We start from the raw sequence: 27,401 nt of genomic DNA on the forward strand, positions 1-27,401 counted from the left end.
TCATTCATAAAATGTTCGTCCACTCGGGTCAGAATTCGAGCACGAATCCTTGAGCGTGAATTCAGCGTTGCTGCGATGAACAACGAACCCGCTGGTCCGCTTCGGTGTGCTTCGGATGAACCTGTGCTGTTTAAGGAAATGTGTTTATGGAAATGGATGAGCAATAAAAAAACGGTTTTTTTGGATTTTAATTAAAAAAGAAGCAATTATGTTGCTTTTGAATGTGTTACAATAAAATCAATTGAAAGTCAATCCAAATTGTTTTGAAAGAACAATTAAAAAGAATTTTAAGATTGATATCAATTCTGAGAATATGAGTCTGTGCCACGTAGCGCCTAAAGATTTGCAGATATTTTTAATTCAGTTAATTCAGTTTTTCAATATATTCTACCATTTTGTCTGTTTTCTAACACCAAAAAACTATAATTTCATGTCATTTTTTCAATCAATTTTGCATCATTTATCAAAACAGTGCTTTCTTGCAAAGGCAAAACCAACGATTTCCAAACTTCTAAGCATCTCTGCCTGTGTGCTTAGTGATGTTTATCATGTTGCATACATTTAGGCTGTTTTATATTTTACATAGCGTATCGCAATTTTCAAGCAACTATTCTGGACAGCTTGAAGATAAACGAATGGAAAGTGCTATATTTTATTGATTTATTTCAAAAATAATACCTAAAAACGTGTCTCTATTTTACCTTTATTCATAACTTCATAGTCATCATAGCTCGAAACATATTAGGCAAAACATTAAACTCACATTTACATTTTCAACAGCAACATCTATCCATCAATGGCAACAGTTTATTAAGACGACTCTTTGGTTTTTACTACAAAATACATTTCAATTTTTATCACAAAGTGCATCTCAACACAAACGCATTTTTGTTACAAAAAAAACAGACGCAAAACAATACGCTACCAAAATCTCTCCGGGTGCACACGAGCACACCCACACCTGCAAACGAAACCACAATCATCCAGAGATCACAGATACAGCTTGTGATGTATATGCAGCATTCTTAAAAACTCCTGTCGCCGACGTTCGCTGCCCTTCCGTCACGGTGTGGCACGCATCGGGGTCCGGTGGATTATGTTTGGCCTGCGACGGATTTGGCTGCCCTGCCGCCCCGCTTACTTGCCGAACCCTTTCTTCGTCTTCTTCTTCTCCAGCACGATGATCTCATCGGCAACGTTATAAATGTCTGACACAGTCTGCAAATAAAGAGTGGAACAATAACGAAAAAGGGTCACCGCACATAAAACATGCACCACATCACATTTCGATCCACCATCGCCGGCAGCTGAATTGGCTGAATTGTGATGGCAGTGATTAATTCTCAAACATCCCAAACTCACACACCCACACGCCCACTTACATCTGCCTCCTTGAGCTTGGTAATCTTCGGGTCCTCGTTCCGCACCTGCCGCGCCTTCTTCTTTTCCATCAGCGTTTTGTCCAGCTCCTCCCGTAGCCGTGCCTCTTCGGCCGCTTCCAGCTCCGCCTCGGTCAGCTCCTGCTGCTCCAGCTGCTGCTCCAGCGCATCGACCTCAGCAGCCACCTCCTCATCGTCCCCTGCGTTCGCATCGTTTGGCTGCTCCACCAACGCCTCGTCCACTGGCGCCTGGTCCGAATCCTGCTCCGCTTCCGATTCGTCGCCCGAATCCTTGCTCGCCCCTTTGCCCACCTTGATCGCGATCGACGTCTCCAGATCTTCGGGCGTGTCGGCATTGTTCATCGAGATGTAGCCCTCCTCCGGCGAGGAAGACTCCTGGTACTCGTGCACCTCGTTCTGTCGCTGCATCGGTCGCTGCTTGCGAGCGCCCCGTCGATGCCGCCGTCGATCCCCCTTCCCGCCTTCCATCTCCATCCCCAGCCCGGACCGCTCGTCCTTCATGTCGAAGTCGCGCTTCTGTATCGTCCGGCCCAGCTCTTCCCGCTGCTGCATCAGCATCGACCGCAGGTTCATGTCGCGCGACGGGCCCTTCTTCGTCTTCATCCGCAGCAGGTTCAGCGAGCGATCGTTTTCCTCGATCATGTACAGCTTTTCCTGCTCGAGCAGTGCCTCGCGCTTGGTGCGCCGTTCGATCTCGCGCTCGCGGCTCTGCTCCTCCATCTGCTGCCGTTCCCGCTCCCAGCGGTGGCCCTGTTTTATCAAACGTTCCGCATTTTTCTCACGGATAGTTTTCAGCTAGCAAACAAAGGGTGAGAAAAGAGAGAGAGAGAAACATGAGAAACTTAACCCATTTATTGTTTTTTTACGCACTGCCCCGCGACACAACGGCTTACCTTTTCCCGCTTGTTCAGGATGTTGACGTTCGTTTTCTGGTTCACCAGAAAGACCGAGCTGGTCATCTCCTCCGGTATGCTGTCGCCCGCACCGGACAGGATCAGGTTACGCTCACGCTCGATTTCTTTCGCCTTTGAAGAAAATGGTACCAGTAGTGTACGGTGCGGAATGAAATGAGAAAAACAAAAAAATGTCCCACACCAAGCGGAACGAGTTTAGTGGAAAGCAAAACACAATCAACCAAGTGGCCGACGGACGCTATATGAGATCTTAGATGTCCCTTTTTGATCTGCGCTTCTTATATCCCCGCCCCCCGGGTAACATCTTTCAGGTTAGTTACACTGCACTGTTCTTTCTTCCTTTCCTAATAACAAGCCAACCAAAACACCTTTCGCTTACCAGCACGATACTGTGCAGTGGAATTAAAGACCGGGGACAGTTTTCCAGGCTATACTTGCCGTCCAGGATCAGTTGCTTCTGCCGTTGCCATTCTCGGTGCTGAGGTGGATTGGAAATGTGTCCAGCCAGTTTTCATTATTGCATTTTTTTTTTCGATTCATGTGCATGTGGGTGATGATGAAGGGCGAACGATGCAGCAGCCAGGTGACCACAGATGTGCGTTCCAGATGTGTGTGTTGAAGGTATGTGTTTGTGTGCACCATGCAGTGTGTTGTGCCGGGATGATTGTTATGAGTTTCGCAGGAGGTGAAATAAATAATGGCAGAAGAAAGAGTTATGAATGATTTGATTTTGAGCTGGCTAGGTGAAGAAATGATAAAATATAGCGATCGGTCAAGCTTATCGCGATGGGATGTGAAATATATTGGCGATGAAAATGCAATACACCTTACTAAAGTTATTGCTCATGAATTTTGATGCAAAATGTACACCAATACTATGAACTACTGTAAGTTTATATTGATTTAAATACTGAGAACACAAACAAGCGGATTATATTAAGCGCTCTTCATTCTTCGATTAGCTTTCTGCTGCTCTTAAATCTATTAGTACATTACAGCTTCCTTGAATTAATTACTGAGTAGAAGATTCTTGAAACGTACTCAAAGCTCATAATGTACTTCGTAAACGATTTTAAACCGTACTTCGCACACCTCCCCATGTTATACAAGCCATTCAGTTTTATAAATAAACACTTAGCGAAATGAATACATGCAATCAAACTACTGGAAATTAAATAGCTACAATTATGACTGCTTCAATCTTTCATGATGAAAAAGAGATTCAAAATTGATGAGTTTCATGTGAATAATAGCTATCGGAAAACTTCAGAAAACTCCATATTCTACGCATGGAGACGCCTAGTCGTCTGTACCTTTCGCATTAGAAAAATATCCTTCAATTGCCCACAAGTGCAGTTTCGTTCACCTACTCCAGTCAGCATTTTTGCATCAGCATTCGAGCTACATATCGATGCCACGGGAATGCTATCATTTTACAGCACCAAGGTTTACCAATTCACTTCATCTGCAAAGTGTAATGCACTGCTCCCCCGCTGCTACCACATTTAACGCCCCGCACCAGAAGACGACCATCGAGACCATTCAGGCAACCTACTCAGCTCGCTCGCTAATCTTGAAATATCTGGCATGAATGTCACGGGGCCGTGGAAGCATCGGCAAGCGTCCTGTCGCGTGTGCGCGCCTCAAACTGCAGTCACGTATGCAAGGCGCCCAAGAGTTCATTGCAAGGATCAGGGGGTACGCGCGCTTTACTTTTATTATCCACACAACAGAAAGAGAGAGATAGAAAGCAAAAGAGAAGTAGAGAGCCTTTCAAAAAAAGCCAGGAATAGAGACAACAACTCACAAAAGACAAAAAGATCCAAAGTCGTAAGAAACGTACCATTCTTCATCAACTTTGCGCTCACGACGATGGGCGTGCGTGCGTGCGTGCGGATGTCCTTTATCCGACACACTTCGGTCGTAAAGTGTGTTCGCTTCGGGAGTATAAAATTTGCGACGACGAACACAGATTACCATTATGATAATCACATTAAATGCCACATTAGCCATTTCCTGCGGACTGACTGGGATGCAGCAGTACGGGACCAGTAGCTTACGGAGGCTCAATTCAAGCCCGTAGCACGTAGCTTGCAGATGGAATCAAAACCGACAAGTTCTTCGGTCCTACCCGCCTCCAGAAAATTCCCGAAAGCAAAATCAAATCCTTAAACATGCTCCTCTGTGCTCCTAAGGTACACTCAAAAGTACACTCAAAAGCATTCCACAAGTAAGTGGAGAGTTATCGATTGACGTCCAACAAGTCTAGACGTGGGTAATAGTACCTCTCCCCCGGTTTTGTGACTACTTTAGGCTAGAAGTAAAGATTCAAATGCTTAATGTTTTACGATGCTTTTGTGCCTTAGAGGCACATTATTTTAACATCCAAAAATATACGATGCTACCTCTAAATATAGTCACAAAATTGTGTAACGATAACTATCGCTTGATTGTAGAAAATTGAGGTCAAACCGTTATCGGTAGCTTAGGGCAGTCTTACGGCTTGATATCCCAACATTCCTTGGGCCGAAAATGTCAACCATTTCTGTTTTGAATGTCAACCAAGCAAAGGAAATGAAAACATCTCCTGCTACACACCTCGTGAGAGAATGCACGGCAATGCAGAACCTTGCTCGATGTCAAAAGCCGACTTTTTCCCCAAAAAAACATTGAACATCAGGTGAACTCTGACCATGGACCAATTTCGGGGCGGGAGTTGGTTTGGTTGGGTGCTCTTCTCTACCAACACCCAGAGGCCCAATAGGGGGATGGTTGCAAACGATGTTATCGACAGTATATTAGTGCTAAACGCTTATCACCTTTTTTACTATCGATCTCCTCGGCCCCTACCGATAAGCACGCTGCTGTTCCTCCTCCCTGCGAACCGAATGTGCATCGATGCCGAGAGCACAGTTTAACATTCATTCGATGGCAACAACATTGGCAAAGTAAAACACACCAAACAAACAGAAAGCGGAGCTCCAAGCAGACCAAGCGAGCACATGGCCTTTGGAGGCGAACTCATCGAATGCGAGCAGGGGCATGGGCACTGCCGGTGTCGGAAAGGGTCTTGTCAAAAGGGAGATGGTGCTCTTTTGTCATGATATGCTTGCGTGTGAATGTGGATCAATGTGTGTGGCTGTGTGTGTGTGTGACGTTTGTGTACTTTGCCGTGTGCCAGGTATCGCTCACAAACGGTTATCGATTTCACAAGCACACACACACACACACCCTTGCCGTGCACATACCATCGAACTGGCAGGTGTATGGACAACTCAACGGAACGCTCCGTACTTGGAGAGGTTGTACTCTGATCGGATCCACTTTCCAAGATGTGGTTTTAGGCGATAATCGACACAAACCAGTATTTTTGTTTAAAGATCATTATCAAAATCAAAGATCAAGATTCTATTTCTTCAGGAGATATTGTATCTTGTTGTGGAAAAGTTGTTGAAATTGGAACTGCTCTCGGAAAAATTGAAACGGCTTGCAGCTATTCTTGGAGAAGATAAACGAAAATTTGCCCGATCCAGCTTCTGGTTACATGGAAACCCTCAAATTCCTGAATGTTACATTCAACCGCAACAATCAAATGCTCGGCGAAAATCAAACAATCCGCCCAACATAATCAGGAACGAATTTTAATTGCATGCTCGTAAAATGCTCCAAGACAACATCCCCGCACAAACGGGCATGAATGTAGGCAAACCTTTGCGAAAGGACTGCGAAATGAGCTATGCGTGCATGGACGGTACGGTTGTTCCGAGACGTGAAACTCGTAAATTTACTTCGATGCGACGTGTTTTCCCTCATAATTAAACGTAATTTGTAATTTTAGGCATCACACCGTGGGTTTCCCGAACACAATTAATGACGCAGCGGTGCTGCTGCTACTAATGAGCACCAACCGGCAACACAGTACCAAAACTAAACCACAATAACAAAACGGTCGTTCGATCGAATGTGCGTTAGAAGCTCCACAAAAAGGTATCCCTCATTAGCGCAAATGGCCCGGTCAAACGTTGATGTGCACAAAGGCGACCCCAGAGTCCCAGGGTCCTCACTTACCTCCCGTTCGCTGATGCGCTTCTCCAGCGTGACATTGTAGTCCTCCTGGATGCGGCGCTGCAGCTCCTGCATGTATTTGCGATCCGTCAGCCGGACCACATTTGTTCCCATCAACTTCTCCAGTTGTGCGGTTACTCTCGGCAGGTTCACACTGTAACGAAATGGAGCGAAACGCGGGATGCGTGATGGGTTAGAACGGTACACCGAAACGGCCTTTGAAGCGACACATCACAATCACAGACAGAAGAGATGATGTCCTTTAGATGACTTCTTATACTACTGCCACTGCCACAAACACTGTTACGGTGACCACAGTGTTCACTTACAAACGAAGAATTGCTGGACACCTGCACAGCAAAGGCGTTTGGGTAAGGATGAAACACCGGCTACCGGCAGCTAAGGCGTATCACTCAATCCCGGAAGCGTTTGTTCCCGTCCGTTGGCGTACGAAGGCGCTAGCTGACTGGTGGTACGTGTGGCAGCCCTCTGCACGGCATGGAAGTGAGCCACGAAACAGCAAGTACGCTCCGTGCTTAGTGTAGACCTAGGTAAAGGTACTGCTGTATTTGCTACCCCTTTTTTCTTGGCCATCGAGAGCTCTCGAATGCACACAACAACGCGAGCTCGAAAAATCGAATATTGCTGCTTTTACCTCCCCCCAAAAAAAAGCAACGAAAACTCAGCGTGACAGCCAATCGTGCTATTGACATTCCCAGGCACACCGAACAGGGTTGAGAGTGCGGAGGCTTCGATTTATGTTTTGCTTTCACTGTGCCCCAACAATCGCTCCCCACAATCGGGCATTGCCGAAAACAAAAGAGCACAGCACGAGCGAGCATGGCACTGAAAAACGAACATAGGAGGCCGTGTATGATCCGAAACCTGGGGCCGAATGCGCACGTGGGCTTTCCTTTTTTTTTGGCAAAACATAACCTCGAAGCTTCTGTGCGTCCACGTGGTGGGCCGGGTGAAAACAAAATACTGGCATTGAGGAAAGACACACAAAAGCAAAGAGGGGGTGGCACTGGTAACGCTAACTAGCATTGAATTGGAGAAGGGAAGAGCATTGGTGAGCCGGAATGGACGGTTAAAGAGTTGCTGAGGGCTGCTCGTTTTTAAGGGAAAAGGATGGTGGTGGGATGGACGGAACACACGGCAACGACCAGCCCTAATGCCGGTTGATGCCAGGCCGGCCACACCGACAGCAGGCAACGCAATAACAATAATAATCGTGATCATATTTTTACGAGACGCCATAAAATGGTGGATTTGCTGAACCGTTAAGCGGTGTGGATGTGACCGTGCCATCGGCTGGCTCTTCCCATGCTGTTGTGCGTCGTCTTTTAAGCAAATTGTTGCAAAAACAGATGATATTTGTAATGTTTGTGCAAAAAGAGCAAAGCAAACTCATGGCACAAGAAAACCAAATCGATTGTAGACACTATTTATTTAATGTAGTTTTCAAACCATTGACATTTGAATTCACTTATACACACAAACATTCAACATTCACAACATACACAACTAGAGTTGAAATACCCTTACATTTATTGTAAGAAAAGATTCGTTTTGCCCAAAACTCTAAATCGCCTAAAAATATGCAATTTGCCTTACAAAAACTCTAAGTTTTCATACGATGCGGCTAAAATCAGACATAAAGAAATACTTAAATCAGTATTTAAAGAATCTATGATGATTCTTTATCCATTTCTATCTATAACTAGCTAAATCTGCAAAAAGAATCATAAAAAAGTTTTAGTAAACACATAATAAAAGCAAATAATCGACATTTATGAGCAATATCAATATTATACTTGGAAAATATCTCTCAGTTATTGTACACTGTGTCCCATTCCTCTTTAGACAAGGTTCTAATTATTGCACAAATATATCACACCGGCTTTGCAAACAGAGTGGCGGTGGCTGAGAGCCAACAGAACACTGATAGCACACGGGCAAACCTTGCGTGAAAGTGAACTGACCTCCGCTCACAAGCAACCGGCAGCAACAATAACAACAAACGCAGTGTGTACACAAAGCAGCACCCACAACGACCAACGCTCCGATCACGACTGGAAAACAAATTAAAATTAAACCCAACCGGTGGAACCGCTACCAGCTCTGGCCGCCTAGCAACAGCATGTCCACCCGGCAAATGGCTTCCTTCCTTCCACATCCATTTTTATCTAGCAAGGAAGAAAAATACTACGCCTATTCCGTTCAATTAATGCAACGGAACGAATGCCGTAGCCGGTTAGTGATACGCAAACCGAAACGCAAAGGTCATGGGTACTGGAGCTGGCGACTCAAGGGTTCAAGGGGTGGAAGGAAGGATTAACCCACGGAACGACCGTGGTACAAGGCTCTCCGGGGCGAATGTAAAGCGATCGAATTCCACCAAGCACCTTTGCATGGCCTTCGTCTGCTCGCGGTCTACCATCCGGCCTGGTAACGATTTTCCACCGCGAACCTGGAAGCCAACAACTCAACAATCGGCGCACTGGCTACTGGTGCAATCGGGACAATCGAACCGTATACATCACATATAAATAGAACTGGACAAAAATCGAATATCGAATCAGCGAGCGTACATAAAATTGATAAACACACCAGCGAGAGCGCCGGCAAACGGAAAACGAATGGTTTCGATCGAGCCAATGGAACGCCATCGAGACGACACTCTCGCCCAAACAGTGCTCCAGCTAAAACGATTTCCAGAACGGCTCGTTATCCTTGGAACGGGGAGCAGCGCGGCACGAGGTAAGAGGCTTCGACCAAAGGATGCATAAAATATTGTTCAAACAGTTCTAGCTAGACGAAACCTCGCGCACCCACACTCGGAAGCTCGCTGTCGATTGTCGTCGCGGACGGCACACGGATTGAGACATTGCCCAGTGTCTGCGATGGCTGGTGGACATGGTGGTCTTGTGGAGGTGCAATGTAAAGCGTGCCGGTGGCAACTTTCCACTGAACCATACATAAAACAGTGCAACCAGGAATACACCCTTCAACAATATTCGGGAAAAAAAATACTGAGAAAGCTTTTCACATCGCCCAGGACACACTTTACATTCTCCGTACATACGATTTAAGGCTTGAGCTGCCATTGTGCCATGCTCGACTGTGTTGCGATATGCTGCTGTCATTTTTCTAGCAGCACGAAAACGTTGGCATTAGACATTCCACACGCTCGTACCATGCCCTGGTGCTGCCTACGTCACGTCATTCTGTGGCTGTGGCTTCGGTTGCACACGACATGTGAATGGGGGCAGCTGTTGCACAAGGGATATTTTCGGTCGGTGCACTCAGATTGCTCGCGGCAATCGAAAACGGATGTGCACTGTTCATATTGTGTATGGGTGCTGCTACTACCAGCTGCCATCATTAGCGAGTGTGATTTTAGCATGCGATATGTGCAACCATAGCAGAAATGTAATTATAATCATAACCATTCTTTAGTGGTGAGCATGGCAGGGCGGTGTTCGGTCGTACCTTGCTTACGGAGGAAGTACACGTGAAAAATTACAACAAATGCTCATATTGTTGCACAGATTTGCAATCACCCGATTCGCCGTACATCTACTACTACGTTCAGTGTATGACCAAGTTGTCGTAACAGTGAAAAGCGCCTAAATGTATGTAAAATAGTTGCTCTATTTTAAGCCTGCACGCAAACTCCTATAAGATATGATACGCCTAAATGTATGCAAAATATCGTTTATTTCCCATGCCGCAACATGCTTAAAAAAAATGTTCTAAATAGCTTTAGATCAGCGAAGAAATCCCAATGAGAAAAAATAATATATGAAATTCAAATGCTCCAACAGGAAACTAATCAATTATACCACCTGCGCAGTTTAATTCTATGAATGCAATATTTTAATGTTGTTTTATCTGTTCCCTACGCAAATCTTGTGTCATGTTTTTATCATTGCTACGGGCATTATTTGCACCTGTCACTTCAATCCCCCTGTGTATCATTAGCAACAAGTGAATGGAACAAAATGAATTCCATCCGATGGCTGCTAAACGCTTTTCTTTCGACAACGATCAATTGCGTAGGTGAACATACAACCAGCCGGAGGACTGTTAACCGCTGTTAACCTAACGAAACATTCCACTAAAAAGGACAAACAAAAAAGCCAGATAAAGCCAATTCCTTCCCCGAGGAAATATTCACCATCAAGAAAGAAACGAGCGGCAACGACAGAGAGAGAGATAGGGTGGCAAAAAAGCCAATTTATTTTCATCAACACCCGCGTCTAGAGGTGTAGAAAGAAATGTCCCAACCGCCCTGTCACCAGCCACCCTTGCATGTAGTGCTTCAGTGCAGCGGAGTTTATGATTTTACTTCCGGCTTTGGTGGTTTTTAATTAAAAATTGCATCCGTCCGCGCAGCCAGCAACGTGCAGCGAGCGTATCGTTATCATACGATTTAGGTCACGCTGGATTAGTGTTATGGCATGCAGGACTCGAGGTGAAAGCAACACATAAAAAGGTGTGCAAAAGACTCAATTCAATTTAGAGAAATTATAATTTTCTGTTCGCAAGTAAATTATCATCCAGCTGCACGCTTCATGATGAAATGTGTGCTTCCATTTGTCGTGTTTGCCCTGCTCATACAGCGCACTCTGATTTATCTGATTTTATTTTTATAATGCACCTCGGGCTCGTTTGCAGGACCTTGCATAACAGAAATAAATATGTAAGCTTTCATCAATTTCATTGCCCGAGGATAAGAAATATTTTTTTACGATCCTTTGAAAAGCATCCCTTTTTGCCGCTTCCCTCCAGCCTCGAATGCGCTTACGAAGCTCACCAAGCTAATTAATTAATTTCTGGTACGCTACTTTGTAGGTGAACCTCGGAGTTGAGGAAAGAATGTACCGTTGCGACAGTAATACAATATTTGCGAACGTAGAAACTAGTCTGACCAATTGAAAAGTTGGTGCGTTAGAGTGAATCCCACGCAAAACCCAACCAGCACGAAGTTTAATAAAGTGTCAAACTATCCAAAACAGTAAACTTTGCTCCCAACACGACTCCTCGCCCCGGCTTGGAGGTCGTTTTCCAGAGATACAAAAATAACTATTTTATTCCACGATCATAAATACTTCATACAACATCCTAGTCTCAACACTCACTCCTGACGTCTCGTTGGCTTCACCGCAAAATTACACTCGCAGAAGGTGAAGTCCTCTTCGAGCATCATCTTCTCCAGCTGGGTTTTCGGACCGTTTGCTTTCTTCATTTTTGAGCTCGAATCGTTTCGTACAGTTCACCTATTTGACACTTTATCACATAATTTGATCCAATCGCTTTGTCAACGGGATATAGCTGCTTCAATTAATACACACAAACACACACTCACAACACACAGGAAGTTCTCAACGCAATCCAGTGGCTAGAAGCAGAGCCACTTCATGAGCTAACACCGATTCAGTTCGAATGTCATTTTGAAGATGACTCCACACACTCACAACGCGCGTTCATCTCACAACAGAGCGATCTCACCACAAAGCCACGTAATCAAAACCACGGCTACGGCCACCATCCCTCCCAAAGCGTTATCAATTAGTGCTTCAGGTGGTTGACATTATATGACGGGCGGTTTGCTTTCACAATGGCTGAAAGCCCGATGAAAGGGTGTCACCCACTCAGCTGGTCAGCTCGATAAGCGCCGACAGTGGATAGTGGGACGGCTTTCCAAAGGCAACACAAAGGACACACGCGCGCACCACGTCCAAACGACCAGAAGCGTAGTGCTAAACTGTCAAAACCCAAATTTTTGCCACCATCCGAGCGAAACCATTGACGCCTCGTTTTTTCTCACCTCGTTTACAGGAACACGTACACACACACACACACATACATCCCCAGAGCTCAAACCTCAAAAGCCCTAGACCCTAGCGAAGGTTCCCATTCCCTCGATTGCAATGGCCATGCCGTGCTGATGGGTAGTTGACGTGAGGAAAACTAATTCAACACCGCAACAAGGCAACAAAAAGGCCTGAGCAACAACAACAAAAAAGTCAAAAAACATTCCTCGGGCTCGGCGACGAAATAAATAAAATATCCTTTCGGTCGTCGGTAGACGGCCAAGGCACACGAAAGGAAGGACACCCTTACGAAACAAAACAAACAAACAGAAGAAGAGCGCTCCGCGTGCTAAAGAAACGGCACGGGAAATCGCGCACAATAAAACGAGCCTCGTCGAGTTCTGGGATTGCGTTTGGGGGTTGTAGGGCTTGTAAGAGCTGTGCGGGACGAGTGGTAAAAGGCAATACATATCGCATGCGAAACTGGTCGCTAGAAGGAGCGGGATAAAAAGGAACAGAACAACAACACGGCGAACAGAATCAATTTGGCAGGTTCTCCTTTTGCTCAGGGGTTTGGCAGAATTTGTTTCGTGAGGAACTCGACGCTTAATGGGTCACACGAAAGCGTTTGCCCGTTCCGTTTCGCTATGAGAGGGTCCCTTGCTGATAATCTAAGCCCGCTAAGCGTGCTAGACCAACAACTCTCTGGGTCTCGGTGTCCTGTGGAGTTCCCGCCACCTTTGGGCCCACGAAATCGAGCAACGGGGGAAGTGAAGATAACAAAGTATCTAGCGCCCCTATTTCAAGGGCAGGCAGGCATGGAGGACGAGTTCCACCCACCCACAACGCAAGCCAAAAACCAGGTGAGCTAAATGTGCACGGTTAAAAGGAATAAACAAGACATAAATTCACTTTTCGCCTAGTAGCGCTGGTGCTGGACGAAGTTGTCGTGCTTTCCGCTTTGGAGGCTTCCTTCGGGAGTTACAGTGGATGGGAGGTTTGTGGTAGTGTTATATCGGGCAGCTTACCCCCTAAAGAGGTGCCGAACATCAGCTCGATGAGGTGCCGCTCCTGATTTATGACAGTTTGACACAATAAAATAAAGCAACCTCGGCGGCGTCGACGACGTAACGACGTAATCAAGGTCAAGAGTGGGCAAGCGTACATTGAGGTTCGGGTTGTTGCCTTGGTCCCGGGTACTGGTATTAGTTTTATCAAATAACCTACGGAATGTTTCAAAACTGTTTCTCTTCTTGTCGTTGTGAACTTTAAAGTTCTACCTTCAAGGATTGAGGCGCACATTTCAGTGTCAATATCAACAGTAGCCGAGTAGCCCAAGTCTGATTAAATTGTTTCATTTGACTTGCCAACTTTGTGCCGGCAAAAGTCCAATGATAACATTGAAGCTGCATTATCATTGTCTGTTCGTTTGTTGGAAAAGTACATTCTATTCCAATCCAACCTAATGCTGTTCATTGCAAGCCACACCCCACGCACGTGGTCGCCCGTAGGTAAATCCGCTGGCTTTAGGCTTTTCGCTTTGGTACACACTGGGTACCTACCTCCGGGTGACTGCTTGTACACCGCCCACTGTCGGGGCAATAAACACACGCACAGCCAGTGAAATCCCACCACCACCAGCAATGCAACATTGTGCCGGCATCGGAGTGGTAGCCCCACTCCGGGGAGAATACAGTTACGATCGAATCAAATCAATCACGAACAGCAAACTACAAGCTTTTATGCCCGTAAGCTCCCGCCGACCGGAACTTAGCAGTGTAATCAGCGATGGATACCGCACACGCACGGCAAGCTCCTCGACCACAGCTCGCTAGTGCCAAGGACGTAGAGGCTTTAAGATTCCTGCAGGTGGCACACGGTGTATCGATTGGCCGCCCCGACACCACAGGACAGGTAGGATAATGCGCTGGGCTCAAAACTTTGACCACGTATTACGCGTCCAACTCCACCAACATCAAACTCAGCAAAGCGGCAAGCTTACTCCGGGGCATCAATAAATCCAATTTCCGTCATCGACATGTCAAAACTTAATCCTGTCACCGCGCCACCACGTCTCCGGGCGATGCCTAGTGCCATGCTTGACAGGGTACATGGCTCATTTGGTCGATTTTTTTTGCCAGCCAAGTATAATTTACAGGTTGCTGAGGAAAGTTTGCTTTATTTCTACTTCACACGAATGGCCGCAAAATTGGGGAAAAGTTTGTAACAACCTCTTCTGTCCATTTGGTGTTGAAGTAAAGGCCTTTAAGATGATTTGAAACAAGAATGCCTTAAGAAAGGTGATAATGAAGTTATAGCATGTCATTCAAGGTTTTATGACGTATTATTTGGTGTCAGATGACAAGATTAAAGATTCACAATTGTCATTTCGCCACAATTTCGTTCTACCGAATCACATTGAAATCAGAGAGCATAAAAATTTCCATGATGGTAATAGTCATCAAACATTAATCTTAAAAGCAAGCAATGCATCAACTACCATCGAACCTCACTGGTGGAGATACAGTGGCCGGCAATATAAAGTGGCCACTACTTACAATTTTACACTTTTTACATTTTTTCCGTGAAAAATGAAGTTATTGTACTGCTTTATTTTTTGAAACATTGTTCGTGATATTCTTAAGAATGCACAGTACCATAGCATGACAAAAATAAGAAGTTTGCTTCAAGGAAAAATATTTTTTCCAAAATTGATCAAAATCACTGTGCCAAAATAAAGTGCCCACTTTATTCATTCTATTAAAAATATTTTTCTGAAGAAATATAACATCTAACTTATAATTTATATGCGTTTCTCTTGCATTCTTTGCATGTTCGAGGATCTTTGACATAATTTATTTTGTTTTATTTGCACATATTTGGCATTTGTTCTTCTTAGGAGTATTTCAGAGCTTTAACATATTTTGTTTTTCCTAATCACGTCATTCTCACCACATTTGCATCAAAATTTGCACACGAAATCTCGATAGGATTAAAGTTAAGTCTAAGTGGGAGCCATTAAACAAGATTTATTCGATTTGATTGAAAAAAATAATTAAAAAATTCTTCGTGTATAACTTGAGTCGCTTCCGGTTGTAACATCAATTTATTTACTAACTCCGTATTTTTCACAGAAAAAAGATAAATTCACACAGGATGCTTATATAAGTATTAGCTTTCATTATGCCATCGATTCAAACCATGCTCCCCACTTCTCGTATGGAAATCCCTTCCCTGGTCATCACATTGCACTCTTCATACATATTGGTTTGTTGGATCGCGTCTAGATATTTTTGAACATCAGTTCTAATTTGGACTCATCTGTCCAAATATCAGTTTTTCGACAATCTTACGATATATCTGCATGTTCTTGATCATATTGAAGCTAATTGGCTTTGTTAGTCTTGCTGTAGCTCGGGCGAGGAACTTGAAGGACGCCACTTCTAACGAGCAGTAAATTACGAAAATTGGAATGTGATAGCTAGGGGGTTTTTATCTTTAGGAGTAGCGGGAAAACTGGTGTGAATCGAAAGTACAACTATGGTTTATACCTTTTTTAGCATTCTTCATCAATACTTTTGGATATTTCTTTAAAAAAAATGGGGTTTGAAAACTAAAAACATGTTCCTACAGGCTAACATCTCAACACACACAATCAATACAAAAAACATTTCTCAACTAGTATCGTATAAAACACCTTGCATGTCCTCCATGAAGTCTAAATCTTGGTTCCATCGAGAATTTGTGGCAGATTCTATGTGCGAAGGTGGATAAAACTGGTGTCACAAACAAATAAACTTAAATTTTAAGCTCTTGATAACGCTTGAGAAGAACCAGATGCAAAAACTAGATGCAGAACTAGATAAACCTTTAAAAATTAGAAAAAAAAAATACGCTAAAGAACCTCGAACATGTAAAGAATGCGAGAGGAACGCATAAAAAATTATAAGTTTGGTGTTATATTTGTTCAGAAAAATATTTTCTGTACAATGAATAAAGTGGGCACTTTATTTTGGCACAGTGATTTTGATCAATTTTGGAAAAAATATTTTTTCTTAAAGCAAACTTCTCATTTTTGTCATGCTATCGTACTGCGCATTCTTAAGCATATCACGAGCAATGTTTCAAAAAATAAAGCAGTACAATAACTTCATTTTTCACGGAAAAAATGTAAAAAATGTAAAATTGTAAGTAGTGGCCACTTTATGAACCCATGACGGACGTGTTGTTAAGTCGTGCGAGTTGACAACTGTATCACGAGACCGGCAATGATATGATGCAGAATTATATTCCGAATAATTCCGATCCAAACTGAAACACATAGGAATTTATAATTCCATGACCAATACCACGAATCCAGTTCAAACAGCCCAAGACAAAGAAATTGTACTACTCAAATAATAAACTAAGATCTATCCAAAACAGTGAAAGCGAGATTTTTTAATAAAAAAACATCATAAAATCAGTATATACTATTGGACAATAAAGTTTTTTTAATAACATACACACAATTTTATCGCCAGAATGTACGCCATATCCGCTCACTGTGCAGTACAAGTGAAGTCGAGCAGTGTGCTCGAAGCCGCTACTCGAATTTAGGGTTTATGGCAGCTGTACGTGTTTTATAGCACGCTACAGTGACGAACAACAATTGCTGTTGCAAAGCCAGGCATTTTTTTTTTTAAATTTTAGTATATTTTCAGTTCACCAACTAATTTTACTTAATTAATTCTATAACAAGCCGTTTAAATCAGCCATAAAAAGTTAATCAAAAAACGTATTGGAGTCATTGGATGAAAAAAACGTAAAAGAGTGTAGTCAAACAGTTCTGTACCATCGGCAGTCCAAACCATATTCACCTGTACTCGATCTTTGGTCCCAGGTACTCCACGGGCAGCACGTCCACGTCGTACAGCTGGCGAAGCTTCGACTTGCGGAAGCGCACCTTTTTGCGATTCGCTCCCGTCCGGCCCGTTCCCGCCGCCGTACCGCCAGTACCGCCCGGCCCCGTACCGTCCCCGTTGAAACCGCCGTCCTGGTCGGGCTGAATCAGCTGATTGCCGGTCGGGAAAATCGATGGCAAGCTGCCGGTTCTGCCGGGAAGTCCACTGAACCCATCGCTGCCGTAGCCAGCCGCATCACTGTCACTGTCGCAAAGAGCAATCGTCGTATAGGTAAATGGGGTTTGTATTGGTACAAGTGAAGCACTTTTTACTAGGAAGTGGTGCATAAGCAAGACGTGTTTATATTATATTTAGATTAATTAAAAATATATATTTCGAATATTTCGATTAATTAAAAATATACTATTGAATAATACTTATTTTATAACAAACACACAAAATTGCAGCAACAAGGGTAAGTTAATAATTACATAAATGTTAAGCAAACTAATCCATCTTTACATTGTCATGCAATAGCTCCATACTGGTATCACTCTGTCGAGCTCAATTACACTTAACCGATAAAGCAAGATAATTAAATGGCAGGAAGCAATCAGCGATGTGTACACTTCTACAAGCTTCCAAACGAAATCTCCAGTAATCCTTCAACCATGCGGCTGAAGAGCTTTAGTTAGCGCAAGTGATTGCAATCGCCAAATAGGTTGGCAGAAGCCGGCCTCTGTACGGCAATGTGCTGTATCGCCTTCGCAACTTGTTGCTATTTGCCGGTGGTATTGCCACTCAGCACCGAAGCCGGCAACCATCGAGCCGGCGTTCGTACGGATACAGGTACGACGTTCGTCTGCTTCTTCCAGCCAGAAAGCTCGCAGACGACGCATACATCTCACTTTATTGCGATTATCATACTCATAACATATCCGCACACTTAACGGCCCCAATATCTTCCAATGTCACGAAATATCGACAAAATATAGAAGAGCGGTGTGCGGTTGCCTGCAAGAGAAATTCACCTACCCAAACGTAAGAAGCTAGCAGGATGGTGGTGGTGGGCACTTGGTTGGCAACAATCATCCGAACGAAGCGTAATAATCTGCCTCAGTTGCCTGTCGCAGGGTAGGCCACAAACCCCGTCCCGCGCGCGAAGGAAAGTCAATCAAAACGGCTTGCCACCGGCGACAACGGGCGGGCGCCTTCTGAAGGACATTCTGACGATTCTGGCGCGTCCCGGGGAGAGACGGTACGCATACATCATACGGCATATGTATGATGTGCACCACACACCCACCCCCAACCGGAGGTCACACCAAATGGGGATTTTTTTGTGTATCTGCATTTGCATATTTTGCGCATTGTGTGGAGTCGTGAGGAAACCTGGCCAAGGCGCTAAACAGACACTGGTACAGGAACAGGGCGGGGAAAAAGAACCCGCCAGGATACTTTGCATACACTTTGAAGAGCAAACCGAGCAAGGATGAAAGTCGTCAGATGGATTGGATGGGTCTTACACGGTGTCTGTTTTATTTATTCCAGCCGTGAGTTGCGTGCTGATGGACATTTGATTATGCAGCGCACTAATACAAGGTACTTCAATGGGTGAGTTCAATAGTATGCTTAAGAAAAGACTTCACAAAGAAACGATTTACGCGAATCAACAACAATTTACTAAAGTTGCTAAATTTAAACTGTTTTCCGTTTGCCTCAACTCACGCACATCTCTCTTTCGAAAGGGTTGTGTCCCGAGCTCTGAAGTGCCTTCAGCTGCATCGCAATGACACACATATGCCGTTGGCAACCTTCGCAACGAAATATCGAACCGTCGCATCGTACTGCACCGCTCCTTCCGTCGCTGCACATGCACTTCCGAAACAGAATCGGCATGGCATGTTTTAGGTCAATGCTCCTGTTCGAGAGTGTGAGCCGTAAGTCCTTAATAATTTCAAACAGGCTATCAATATCAAGGGCGGATGGAAAGGGATGGAAACAGAATTGATGTGTGTTGTACGTGAGTGAGCTGCGCGACGGAGGAGTTGAGGTTGAAATATAAAATAAAATGTGATAAAAACATGTAAAACTATTTGATGAAAATGGAAAAAAATATTTGACAAAATCCATCAACCCAGTCAAAATTATAGCAAATTTCTTATTTGATTTAAACCTATAAGAAATATCCATCTGCTGCCTATCTCAAGCTAAACTTTGACGAATGACGACCAAACGTGTAAAGTGTCTTTCTCCAGTAACATTCTCTTCCGGTTCGGATTCATTCGCAGGAGTGATGGATGACACATTCCTCCTGTCCAAAGGCCGGAAATACATCACATTGCAACAACGCCATGCAAAACAAAAAAGAAGCTATTACTAAACACATACCAAAAGAAACTTCCTAAACTAAACATGCAACCAACGTTCCTCTTACCCCTGTCCGGCCGTTTTACGCACGCCAGCATACGCGGAAAGCCAACCCGCTACCTTCAGCGAGTCCTGCCCGCTCTGCTTCTGAGCTTCCCGGCCCAGCAGCTGATCGATCGTACCCCAAAAGCTGTTTGCATTCATCTTGAAACACCTCCAACAACGAACACACGCTAGGCTAGATTTTTCTGTCTGTCACCCATCAATCAACACGCAGGACACGAACGAATGCTCTCCCTTTCGCCATTAGCGTGGGTGCGTGGCCGCTCTCATTTCCTGGTATTCCTGTGTTCCGGTGGCGCTCGACGCGTACATTGACACTCAAAACCAACGTCAAACCGGGGGGGGGGGGCGATGGGTATCAATAAATCATCGATAATTAATTTTCCAACCCGTCGTCCATTCACATTTCACAATCTGATGGAGACGCGTCGGGGCGGCTTTACCCAACCGGCGGTTCGGACGTGACGGTTCTTTGTTTGCGGGTGCGTGGTGATTGGTTTTATGGAAAAGCTTCCATCGTTACACAGCAGTACGGTGGACCGAGCAGGGTGTGAAGCACTCCCGATGGTAGGTTCTGTGCCGGTCAACATAGTTTCTACAGTTTGTGCCCATCAACAAGGGTCATTTACATGCGGAACGTGACCAGCAGCTTCTAGAACACTAACCACGGGGTTTATTTATAAAAATGGCACAAAACACCTTCTTTTTTCCTCTAAACCGCTCTACACTATATGATACAAAATCTGCACAACAACACTCCGTAGTTGGATGCACTCACAATGATCAATCGCCAAGAATTCAACCTAATTTTTCCATACACACTCCAAGCGCCCAAAAAGCTCGCAACACGAAACCGTCACACTTCACCGATTCACGGTGGCATCCAAACTGACGCTCGATCGAACGCTGTACCCCACGTTGTCGGTGGCGCCGGTGAGAAGAAAAGCTCCGACTGATTCCGGCTGTTGTTTTCCCACCCGTTCTCGCCCTCCCCCTCTTTTCCCCCTTATGCTTTGGCCCGTCAATTCGTGCGCCTCACCCCCAAAAGTCAAACACCGAGGCATACCGAGTTCAGGTGAATTTTCCACCAGGAGGAAAAACCCCAACGAAACACACGAGACAACCACACACCGCCAGTGCCGGTGGAGGCGCGGATGTGTAGTTTGCCCCGTAGCCTGCGAGACAAGCCGCGGAATACGGTAGAATAACGATTTCCAAAGCCAAAAAACGCAACCACGCGCTTCGTACCGCTTCAGGTTCGTAGCTTCGGGCGCGAGAACGGACGGAGCTTCGTCAACTGATGGCCGTAAAGTCGCCTCACTGTTTTACTACAGACTGCAATAGTTTTGTGAGTGGTTCTGTGTATGGGTAAGTAAACTGTTTAAGGAACATGATGATTTCACGTATGGGCGATAGAAAGTAAACAAGGTCGGCTTGGGATGGTAAAGCCGGGGCAATATGTGGCACGGGGAAAACACTTTACACACATGACTGCAGGGTATAAACCATCAAGGTGAACCTGCTAGGCTGGGGGAGCGTGTGTTCTTTGTGCTGAGGTGGACAAAGAAGAAGACGTTAAACAAATATTAGTGTTGGGTTTTGTAGGGTTTTGTTGAAATAACGCCTCAAACCACTTCATCGCGTGAACATATATTTATGATTTATGCATTTGCTCACATGTATTGCTTATCAGTTTCATGTTTTTACCTTTTCAAATCAGTTTGATGATATTTTGTTGATAAACTTAACAAATTTTTAACAAACTCTTTTAGTAAACTGTTTGATTTATAGAAGATTTAAACACAGTAGTAAATCATTGAAGTCTAAGAAACACAATCAATACACAATTATCGCTGTTACAGATTAAGTTAAAATTGTCAAAAATTCATTAAACTTTACACTGAAGTGATAAAATTAATAAATCAATAATCAAATAAAATAATTCAACTACGATTTGAACCAATTGTGATGATAACAGTGTTTTGTGCGACATTATGAACTGACAATGAATTTAAATATAAATACAATTTTATAATATATAATAAAGAGAAATAACCACCAAAATAATTCTCTAAATTACTTTTCATTGTTACGCTCTGAATAAAATAATGAAACTTACATAAAAAATTGACCCACCAACTTGTAACGCCCTTCTCATTTATGACCGATTACGAAGACCCCCAACACACCCGGATTGCGATGAAGTAAATAACGATGCCACTCTCAACAAGCCCTAGATTAGGGTAGGTGGAACAAATTAACTCTTCGGGCGTTACCATTTGCTCCAATGACTAGGACAATCCTCCAACGGTAGCTTTAATCAAGCTGTCAGTTCAGTCGGGTGTCCCACTTTTCCCTCGGGCGTCATTCCCTGGTATGAAAATCATGGAAAAGGATTGAACGGCAAATGACATGGACGTGGCAAGGCACGCAAGATAAGGAAAAAAGTCATAATGTAAAGAAAGCGACAAGGGATGTACCCGTGCAGGGTGTCACGCAATCGGTATTAACTTCGCTACGGTTGACTGCTCCACTTACTGGCAATTTCAGGAGGGAATGAAGGAACAAAAGGGCTCGCTTTCATACTGGCACATGAACTCCCGAAAGAGTTCACTGAATGTCTGCCGTAAACTTGCTACGGTCGTGGGACAGTGGGACAAGCAGGAACAGTGTTTGAAGTGACTGTATTTTCAAGCCATCCACGGCACAACGGCCACCCACGGGACGTACACGTAATCGTGGAAATCGTGCAGAACAAAAAATCACCCGTACTCACGCATAGATAACACTTGGCCGTTCCCACCAGCAATCCTTGGTGTCAATGTCATCGCCAACGATGTTCTGAAAACGGGGGGAAAAAATGATGGAAAACGGAGAAGCATCAGGTTATAAAGCACTGTATCACCACCATGCTGGATACGCCGGTTGATACAACAAATTTTACAACTTGTCGTTATTACCATATCGGTTCCACCCGCTCTTACCGAAGCGTCCATCACGCTCACTGTCAGTTTCGCTGTTGTTCTATTAAAACACACTGTAAGGCAAAGGGCACACCGAAGCAGTGTAGTGCAATGTTTCTCGGGTCCGTAAACACACTGTAATTTCCAGCCCAGCAGCAACAGACGACGAACCAACTGCACAAATTACTTTTACGCGCTAAATACCGCGACTACCGCTTCTTTCCAAGCCTGGGTACAACAAAAATTTGACATTTATGACACCCAGAGTGGAGCGGGTTTATTTATTATTATCACTCAATGTGTACTACGATCAAGCTACAGACGTTGGGTAGGCGACGGGACCGGCTTACTACGACTTCGCCCTCTCGCTCGTTCTCTTTGTGGATCGCATCCAAACCTTCTTTGCCTGTGTCACGGGTTGATCGGATCACTCAAATTAAGTGATCTGATTTGCAATGCCAATCGGTGGCGCTGAACAGCAATAGAGAGGGAAACGGGCGTACATTTGCGATGGATGGTTCGCTGTGAATGATGATGCATGGTAAATAAAAGGGTTGGGCAAAAGGTTGGATTTATGGTCAGTTAATTGGAAGTCTAGTGCTGGTGAACCGGCGGACCGCCGTAAAGATATGCACCATATTGATAAGTGATTTGTCAACCGTGAACCATTGGAATGGAGATCGGTTAGATTTATTGGTCTGAGTGCTACTTTTTGGGAAACAAATACCACTTAATCTGTGTTGTAGACTTGTTCTTACATCCGTTGTCTCTACAACAGAACTGTGAACCTGTCCAAACACAATAGATTAGAAGAGAATCATTTTTCATCATTTCATTCCATAAGCTGTGGAGGTTGCTGATCCACTATTATGCTGGTACCAATCTGAAAAGAGTAAATCTACCATTTATCGTAGTATTTCCTTCCTTTGTTCTAGACGTTCAACCAACGATCTTTATCATAAAACATCGAGCACACTAATCCTCCACCAGTGCCATAAGAATCCCATTTTCTGTCGAAGCTCTTGCCACACTTTTCAAATGTCTCGTGCTAGTCAAGATTCTATCGACCAGCCTGACTCTCCCCTGCCTGACTCCTTCAGCTCGATCTAGTTTATGTTTTTCCAACACTTCAAAAAAGCATCATTATTAACAACAGCAGCAGAACGATTGACGACGTGGTGCCCCTAAGTGCTGCCTTTAAGATCGCTAAATCTTCCGATCGCAGATCAAAGCGTACGATTCCGCAAAAAGTAAAACCATCCTGAAATGCCGTGGAATTCCTGCCAGGCCGCCACTGACGGTGGTTGGGCGAGTCTCTCGCGGGCGCGCGCTCGCGCGGTCGTATAGAAAGGCGGCAGTAACCTTGATTCCGTTGCGACCATTTATGAGGTTGATTTTGTTTCGCTCTCTCACTCTGTACGATTAGATTGTGTATGCTTTGTCTCTTTATTATTTGACTTGATTGCTTAGAATGTACCAATAAGGACATCAAAGTTTTATTCATTTAACATGGATTTGTTTAATACAACTTGCTGTAACTACAAAATTCAGCCATGAAGAGAGGATATTTATTTCAAAATAAATAAATATAAATATGAAATATCTTCCCAAGACCACCAGCAATCAAAATCGAACGAAACCAATGCGCAATTCATGCGCCCACATATCAAGTGCAACGAAACGATCTACTTACCCAGCATCGAGACTAATTCACTCCGCCGCCTTACCGGTTTTGCGGCCAATAATAGTAATCGAACGAAAAAAAGGCTGCCCCGCCAAACCACCGTACGCGAAGGGTTCACACACAAACATCCGGGCAGCGCAAACGCAAACAACGCGCAAGTGTGCTTATGCGCAAAGTATGCGCGCAAGCGGGAAACATGTTCTCAGAGGGCAGTACGCGCAACCGCACTCCGATCGGTCCGATCGGGCTTCCTGCAATGCTGTCTGCACGAGTGCAATGCGACGGCAAGCGAGGAACCCAAACCGCTCAACCCAAACACCAAAACGAGAAGGCAGCAAACTGCTCCACCAGGGCTTGGGACAAAGCCTCGCACCGACGGTCGGACAATGGACGGGCTCCGTACCACTGCCCAAGAAGGGAAAACTTGTTTCGATCGTTCAGATCGTTCCGCCCAGCCACCCGTACGGTTGGATCCCGTGCTCCATTCCCAGCGCTGCCTGGGGTATGAAGTAATTGGTAGATCAAATGCTGCCCATGCGGCCCTGTTCGCACACTGACGCACAAGTGCTCCTGTGGGGTTGTGTTCTTTTACGGGCGTCAGGTACGTCAGGTCCTTGCAAAGGTGGACCAGTATTGCAGCGAAACAGCAACAGCACCAATGGAGGCACCAAACCCTTGCCGTACGTTATTGGTACGCGGGCTGCATTAAGTAATCCACTGATTAAACAATCGTTCCCGCGCACACTGCATCTGAATAAGGAAACTGGAAGCTGGACAGTTTGGCGACACCTTCGGCGGCACTGTCCCGTCGTCGAATACAAGTCCGTTCTTGCACAACAACAAATTCCAAATGCACGGATATCCGTTGACAGCGCTCAGCCGGTCATGAATAAACGATGACGATTATTACAGTTTTGTTTTAAGAAGTACAACAACACACCGTTGAGACACGATCGAGTCACGGCGCCATTGGATCGTGCAATTTTATCGACCGATAACGACTTCAAATCAATCTCGCTTTGACAAGGCTTTCCTCATCCGTTTTTGTTTGTGAAGGAAATCCTATTCCAAATTGCGTTTGCGTCCACTTCCGCACGCCTCAAAGCCGTGTGGAATCGACCGAAACTTCAAGCGTGGTGGCACCACCGGCTCGAGTGCCGTTTTCACCGTTTGCTACGCGATCACTACCGATGGTGCGACCTAGAAAGTGACCATTAGCTGTCCACCAGCGACACCGTGATGACCTTCCAGCGAACTCTAAACACTCCCACTACACACGAGCACGCGTGCCCGCAATGATGAGAAGATTTCGCAATTTTCCAATCGGCGTGAAAAAGCCACACGTCATATAAAACTGATCGGCCGGTGATTTTTCCAATCAAAACCGTGTCGGGTGAGTTAGTGCGAGGAGTGTTTGGCTGCAGTGCGTGATCCTCTATCAATACATCATGAAGGTGAGGTGCAGATCAGTTTGGTAAAGTGAAAACATGAACCTAAAACGCCAAGTGCTTCAATCGTTCCAGGTTCTGATAGCAGCAGTGTCAGTTCTAGCACTTGCCAGTGCTCAGCAGTTGATTGATCCGTCGTACTACAATGAGGGTTTGGTGCAGTACAACGACTGGCAGCCAATTGTTGGTCCGAATGTAGTGAATCCATACGCCGTTCCACAGCTCCTACCAGCTCAGCAGTATCCATTTGTCCAGCCCGTACCGGCAGCACAGCTTCCACCAGTTCCTGTGCCATTCCCAGCTCAATATCCGCTACCGTATGCTGGGCAGTATCCTTTCCAGCTCCCGATTCAGGTGCCACAACCGCAAGTGCCTCAAGTGCCTCAACAGCAACAACTGCTGCCAGGACTGGTTGTACCTCCGTACGCCAACGTACAGCAGGTCGGTGCCCCTCAAGTGCAGGTCGTACGCCACGGACTTCCACACTCGGATGCAGCAGCCGTTTCCTACTCCTCGCTAAACTACGGTACCAATAACAATGCCCAGCCAGCGGCACTCCCAACGCCACCAGCGGTCGTCGCAGCTCCAGCGCCCTCTAGCGGTGTAAACAGCGGATCGGCTGGCCCAGTAACGTCCGGTGCGAGTGGTGCGACAGTGGTGAAGGACATTGCCACCTTCGGCACGGAGTATGGTACTGGGGCGGACAAGTCACCCGTCGCGCGGTACGAAGCCATTAACGCCGGCTCGGTACACGTTGCACCGCTGCCGGGACACACCGTCGACCAGAAGCTGATCGCACCCGGCACCACCGAACAGAAGCTGTAGAACAGAAGCGGCTTCCAGCCGGTTTTAGCGCCTTTTAATCATACCCATAAATCGGTTCATGGTTCCGTTTGCTAGCGAAATTGATGTTGCCGTAGTGCTGTAAACAAATAAAGCTACATGGTAATAAAATTAACAGTAGGATGATGAATTCTTGATGCAGTGGTGTCTTGGAACGATCATCAGGCTTGTGTGACGAAGTTGTTTGGGTAATCTATTTATTGCATGATCGATGTTTGAAATGCCTCAAAGCTAGAATGTTGTCATCATTGTTCTGAATAAAGTACAGCTTTCCAGTAATAAATCTAAAACTATACACTAGTTTTAATCTTAACAAATTGTCAATATGTTGCCCCTTGCTAGAAGCTTCTAACAATATCCGCCCATGCGTCTCACGACACGATCAACCATCATTTCGTCAGCACAACAACCAATTACGCGACCCGAACGCGTTCTTTAGTCGCATGCGAGAACACGTTCCATCTGTTCCTGGTCCAATAAATAACCCTAAAATGAAAGTAAAAATACCTCCTTGAACTCACGTATGCAAATCAATCCCGCATTCCGCTTCCCAGCCCCGCCAAGCTATTGCTCATTCTCGAGGATCAATGTTTTAAAGTCCAATATTGCAGGCTTAAAACAACACTCACTCACCAGACGAAATTCCCAACCACCTGTGGCGATGCACTCCTACACACTCCAACGAACAACGACCAGGGTAGACGCTAGATCATGCCTCCGTTTAGGCGTCATTTCCTTGTGCTCTACTTCTTGATCGCGCCTTTCGTGAGTGTGCAAAGTTTTTCGAGTACCCACCAGTGTTCGATCGATCAGATTACATCAGCCCAATCCCAACCGTCTATCTATGCACGGACGCAGGCTGTTTGGCGGTTACACTGCGGCGCAAAAACACACGATATTCGGTGTTCCCGGCACGCAAGCATGATATTTTGAAATTTCGTTTTCT

General features: G+C 45.1%; 2 protein-coding genes across 6 annotated transcripts; one reads left to right on the top strand and one right to left on the bottom strand.

Annotated features, from left to right (window-relative positions):
• Window positions 1-764: 764 nt before the first annotated feature.
• On the bottom strand, window positions 765-22,770 carry LOC120902983 (trichohyalin). Of its 5 annotated transcripts, none has more exons than XM_040312121.1 (8): window positions 22,478-22,770; window positions 22,294-22,358; window positions 17,061-17,348; window positions 6,383-6,533; window positions 2,694-2,792; window positions 2,294-2,425; window positions 1,383-2,195; window positions 765-1,218 (listed from the first exon to the last, which is right to left on the bottom strand). In XM_040312121.1, exons 1-8 carry the CDS (start codon window positions 22,511-22,513, stop codon window positions 1,138-1,140), a joined length of 1,665 nt encoding a protein of 554 aa, XP_040168055.1. In that variant the 5' UTR covers window positions 22,514-22,770; the 3' UTR covers window positions 765-1,137. The 5 variants fall into 5 exon arrangements, with proteins under 5 accessions (XP_040168055.1, XP_040168056.1, XP_040168058.1 ...); XM_040312122.1 differs by having other exon boundaries at window positions 22,502-22,769; XM_040312124.1 differs by lacking the exon at window positions 17,061-17,348 and having other exon boundaries at window positions 22,478-22,767.
• A 1,940-nt stretch (window positions 22,771-24,710) lies between these two features.
• LOC120904607 (general transcriptional corepressor ssn6-like) lies at window positions 24,711-26,748 on the top strand. The gene is made up of 2 exons (XM_040314717.1): window positions 24,711-25,618; window positions 25,688-26,748. Exons 1-2 carry the CDS (start codon window positions 25,613-25,615, stop codon window positions 26,435-26,437), a joined length of 756 nt encoding a protein of 251 aa, XP_040170651.1. The 5' UTR covers window positions 24,711-25,612; the 3' UTR covers window positions 26,438-26,748.
• Window positions 26,749-27,401: the final 653 nt, after the last annotated feature.

This window comes from Anopheles arabiensis, chromosome 3 (genome assembly GCF_016920715.1).
Source record: "Anopheles arabiensis isolate DONGOLA chromosome 3, AaraD3, whole genome shotgun sequence".
NCBI classification, from domain to species: Eukaryota; Metazoa; Arthropoda; class Insecta; order Diptera; family Culicidae; genus Anopheles; species Anopheles arabiensis.

What these genes read in the sequence shown, in the direction of transcription:
- LOC120902983 (XM_040312120.1), bottom strand. Translation starts at nt 19,658, where the DNA reads ATGAATGCAAACAGCTTTTGGGGTACGATCGATCAGCTGCTGGGCCGG. An exon ending in TCCTGAACAAGCGGGAAAAG is followed by an intron (nt 2,196 to 2,293) that starts GTAAGCCGTTGT and finishes TTTGTTTGCTAG; the next exon opens with CTGAAAACTATCCGTGAGAA. An exon ending in CCAAGCTCAAGGAGGCAGAT is followed by an intron (nt 1,219 to 1,382) that starts GTAAGTGGGCGT and finishes CTTTATTTGCAG; the next exon opens with ACTGTGTCAGACATTTATAA.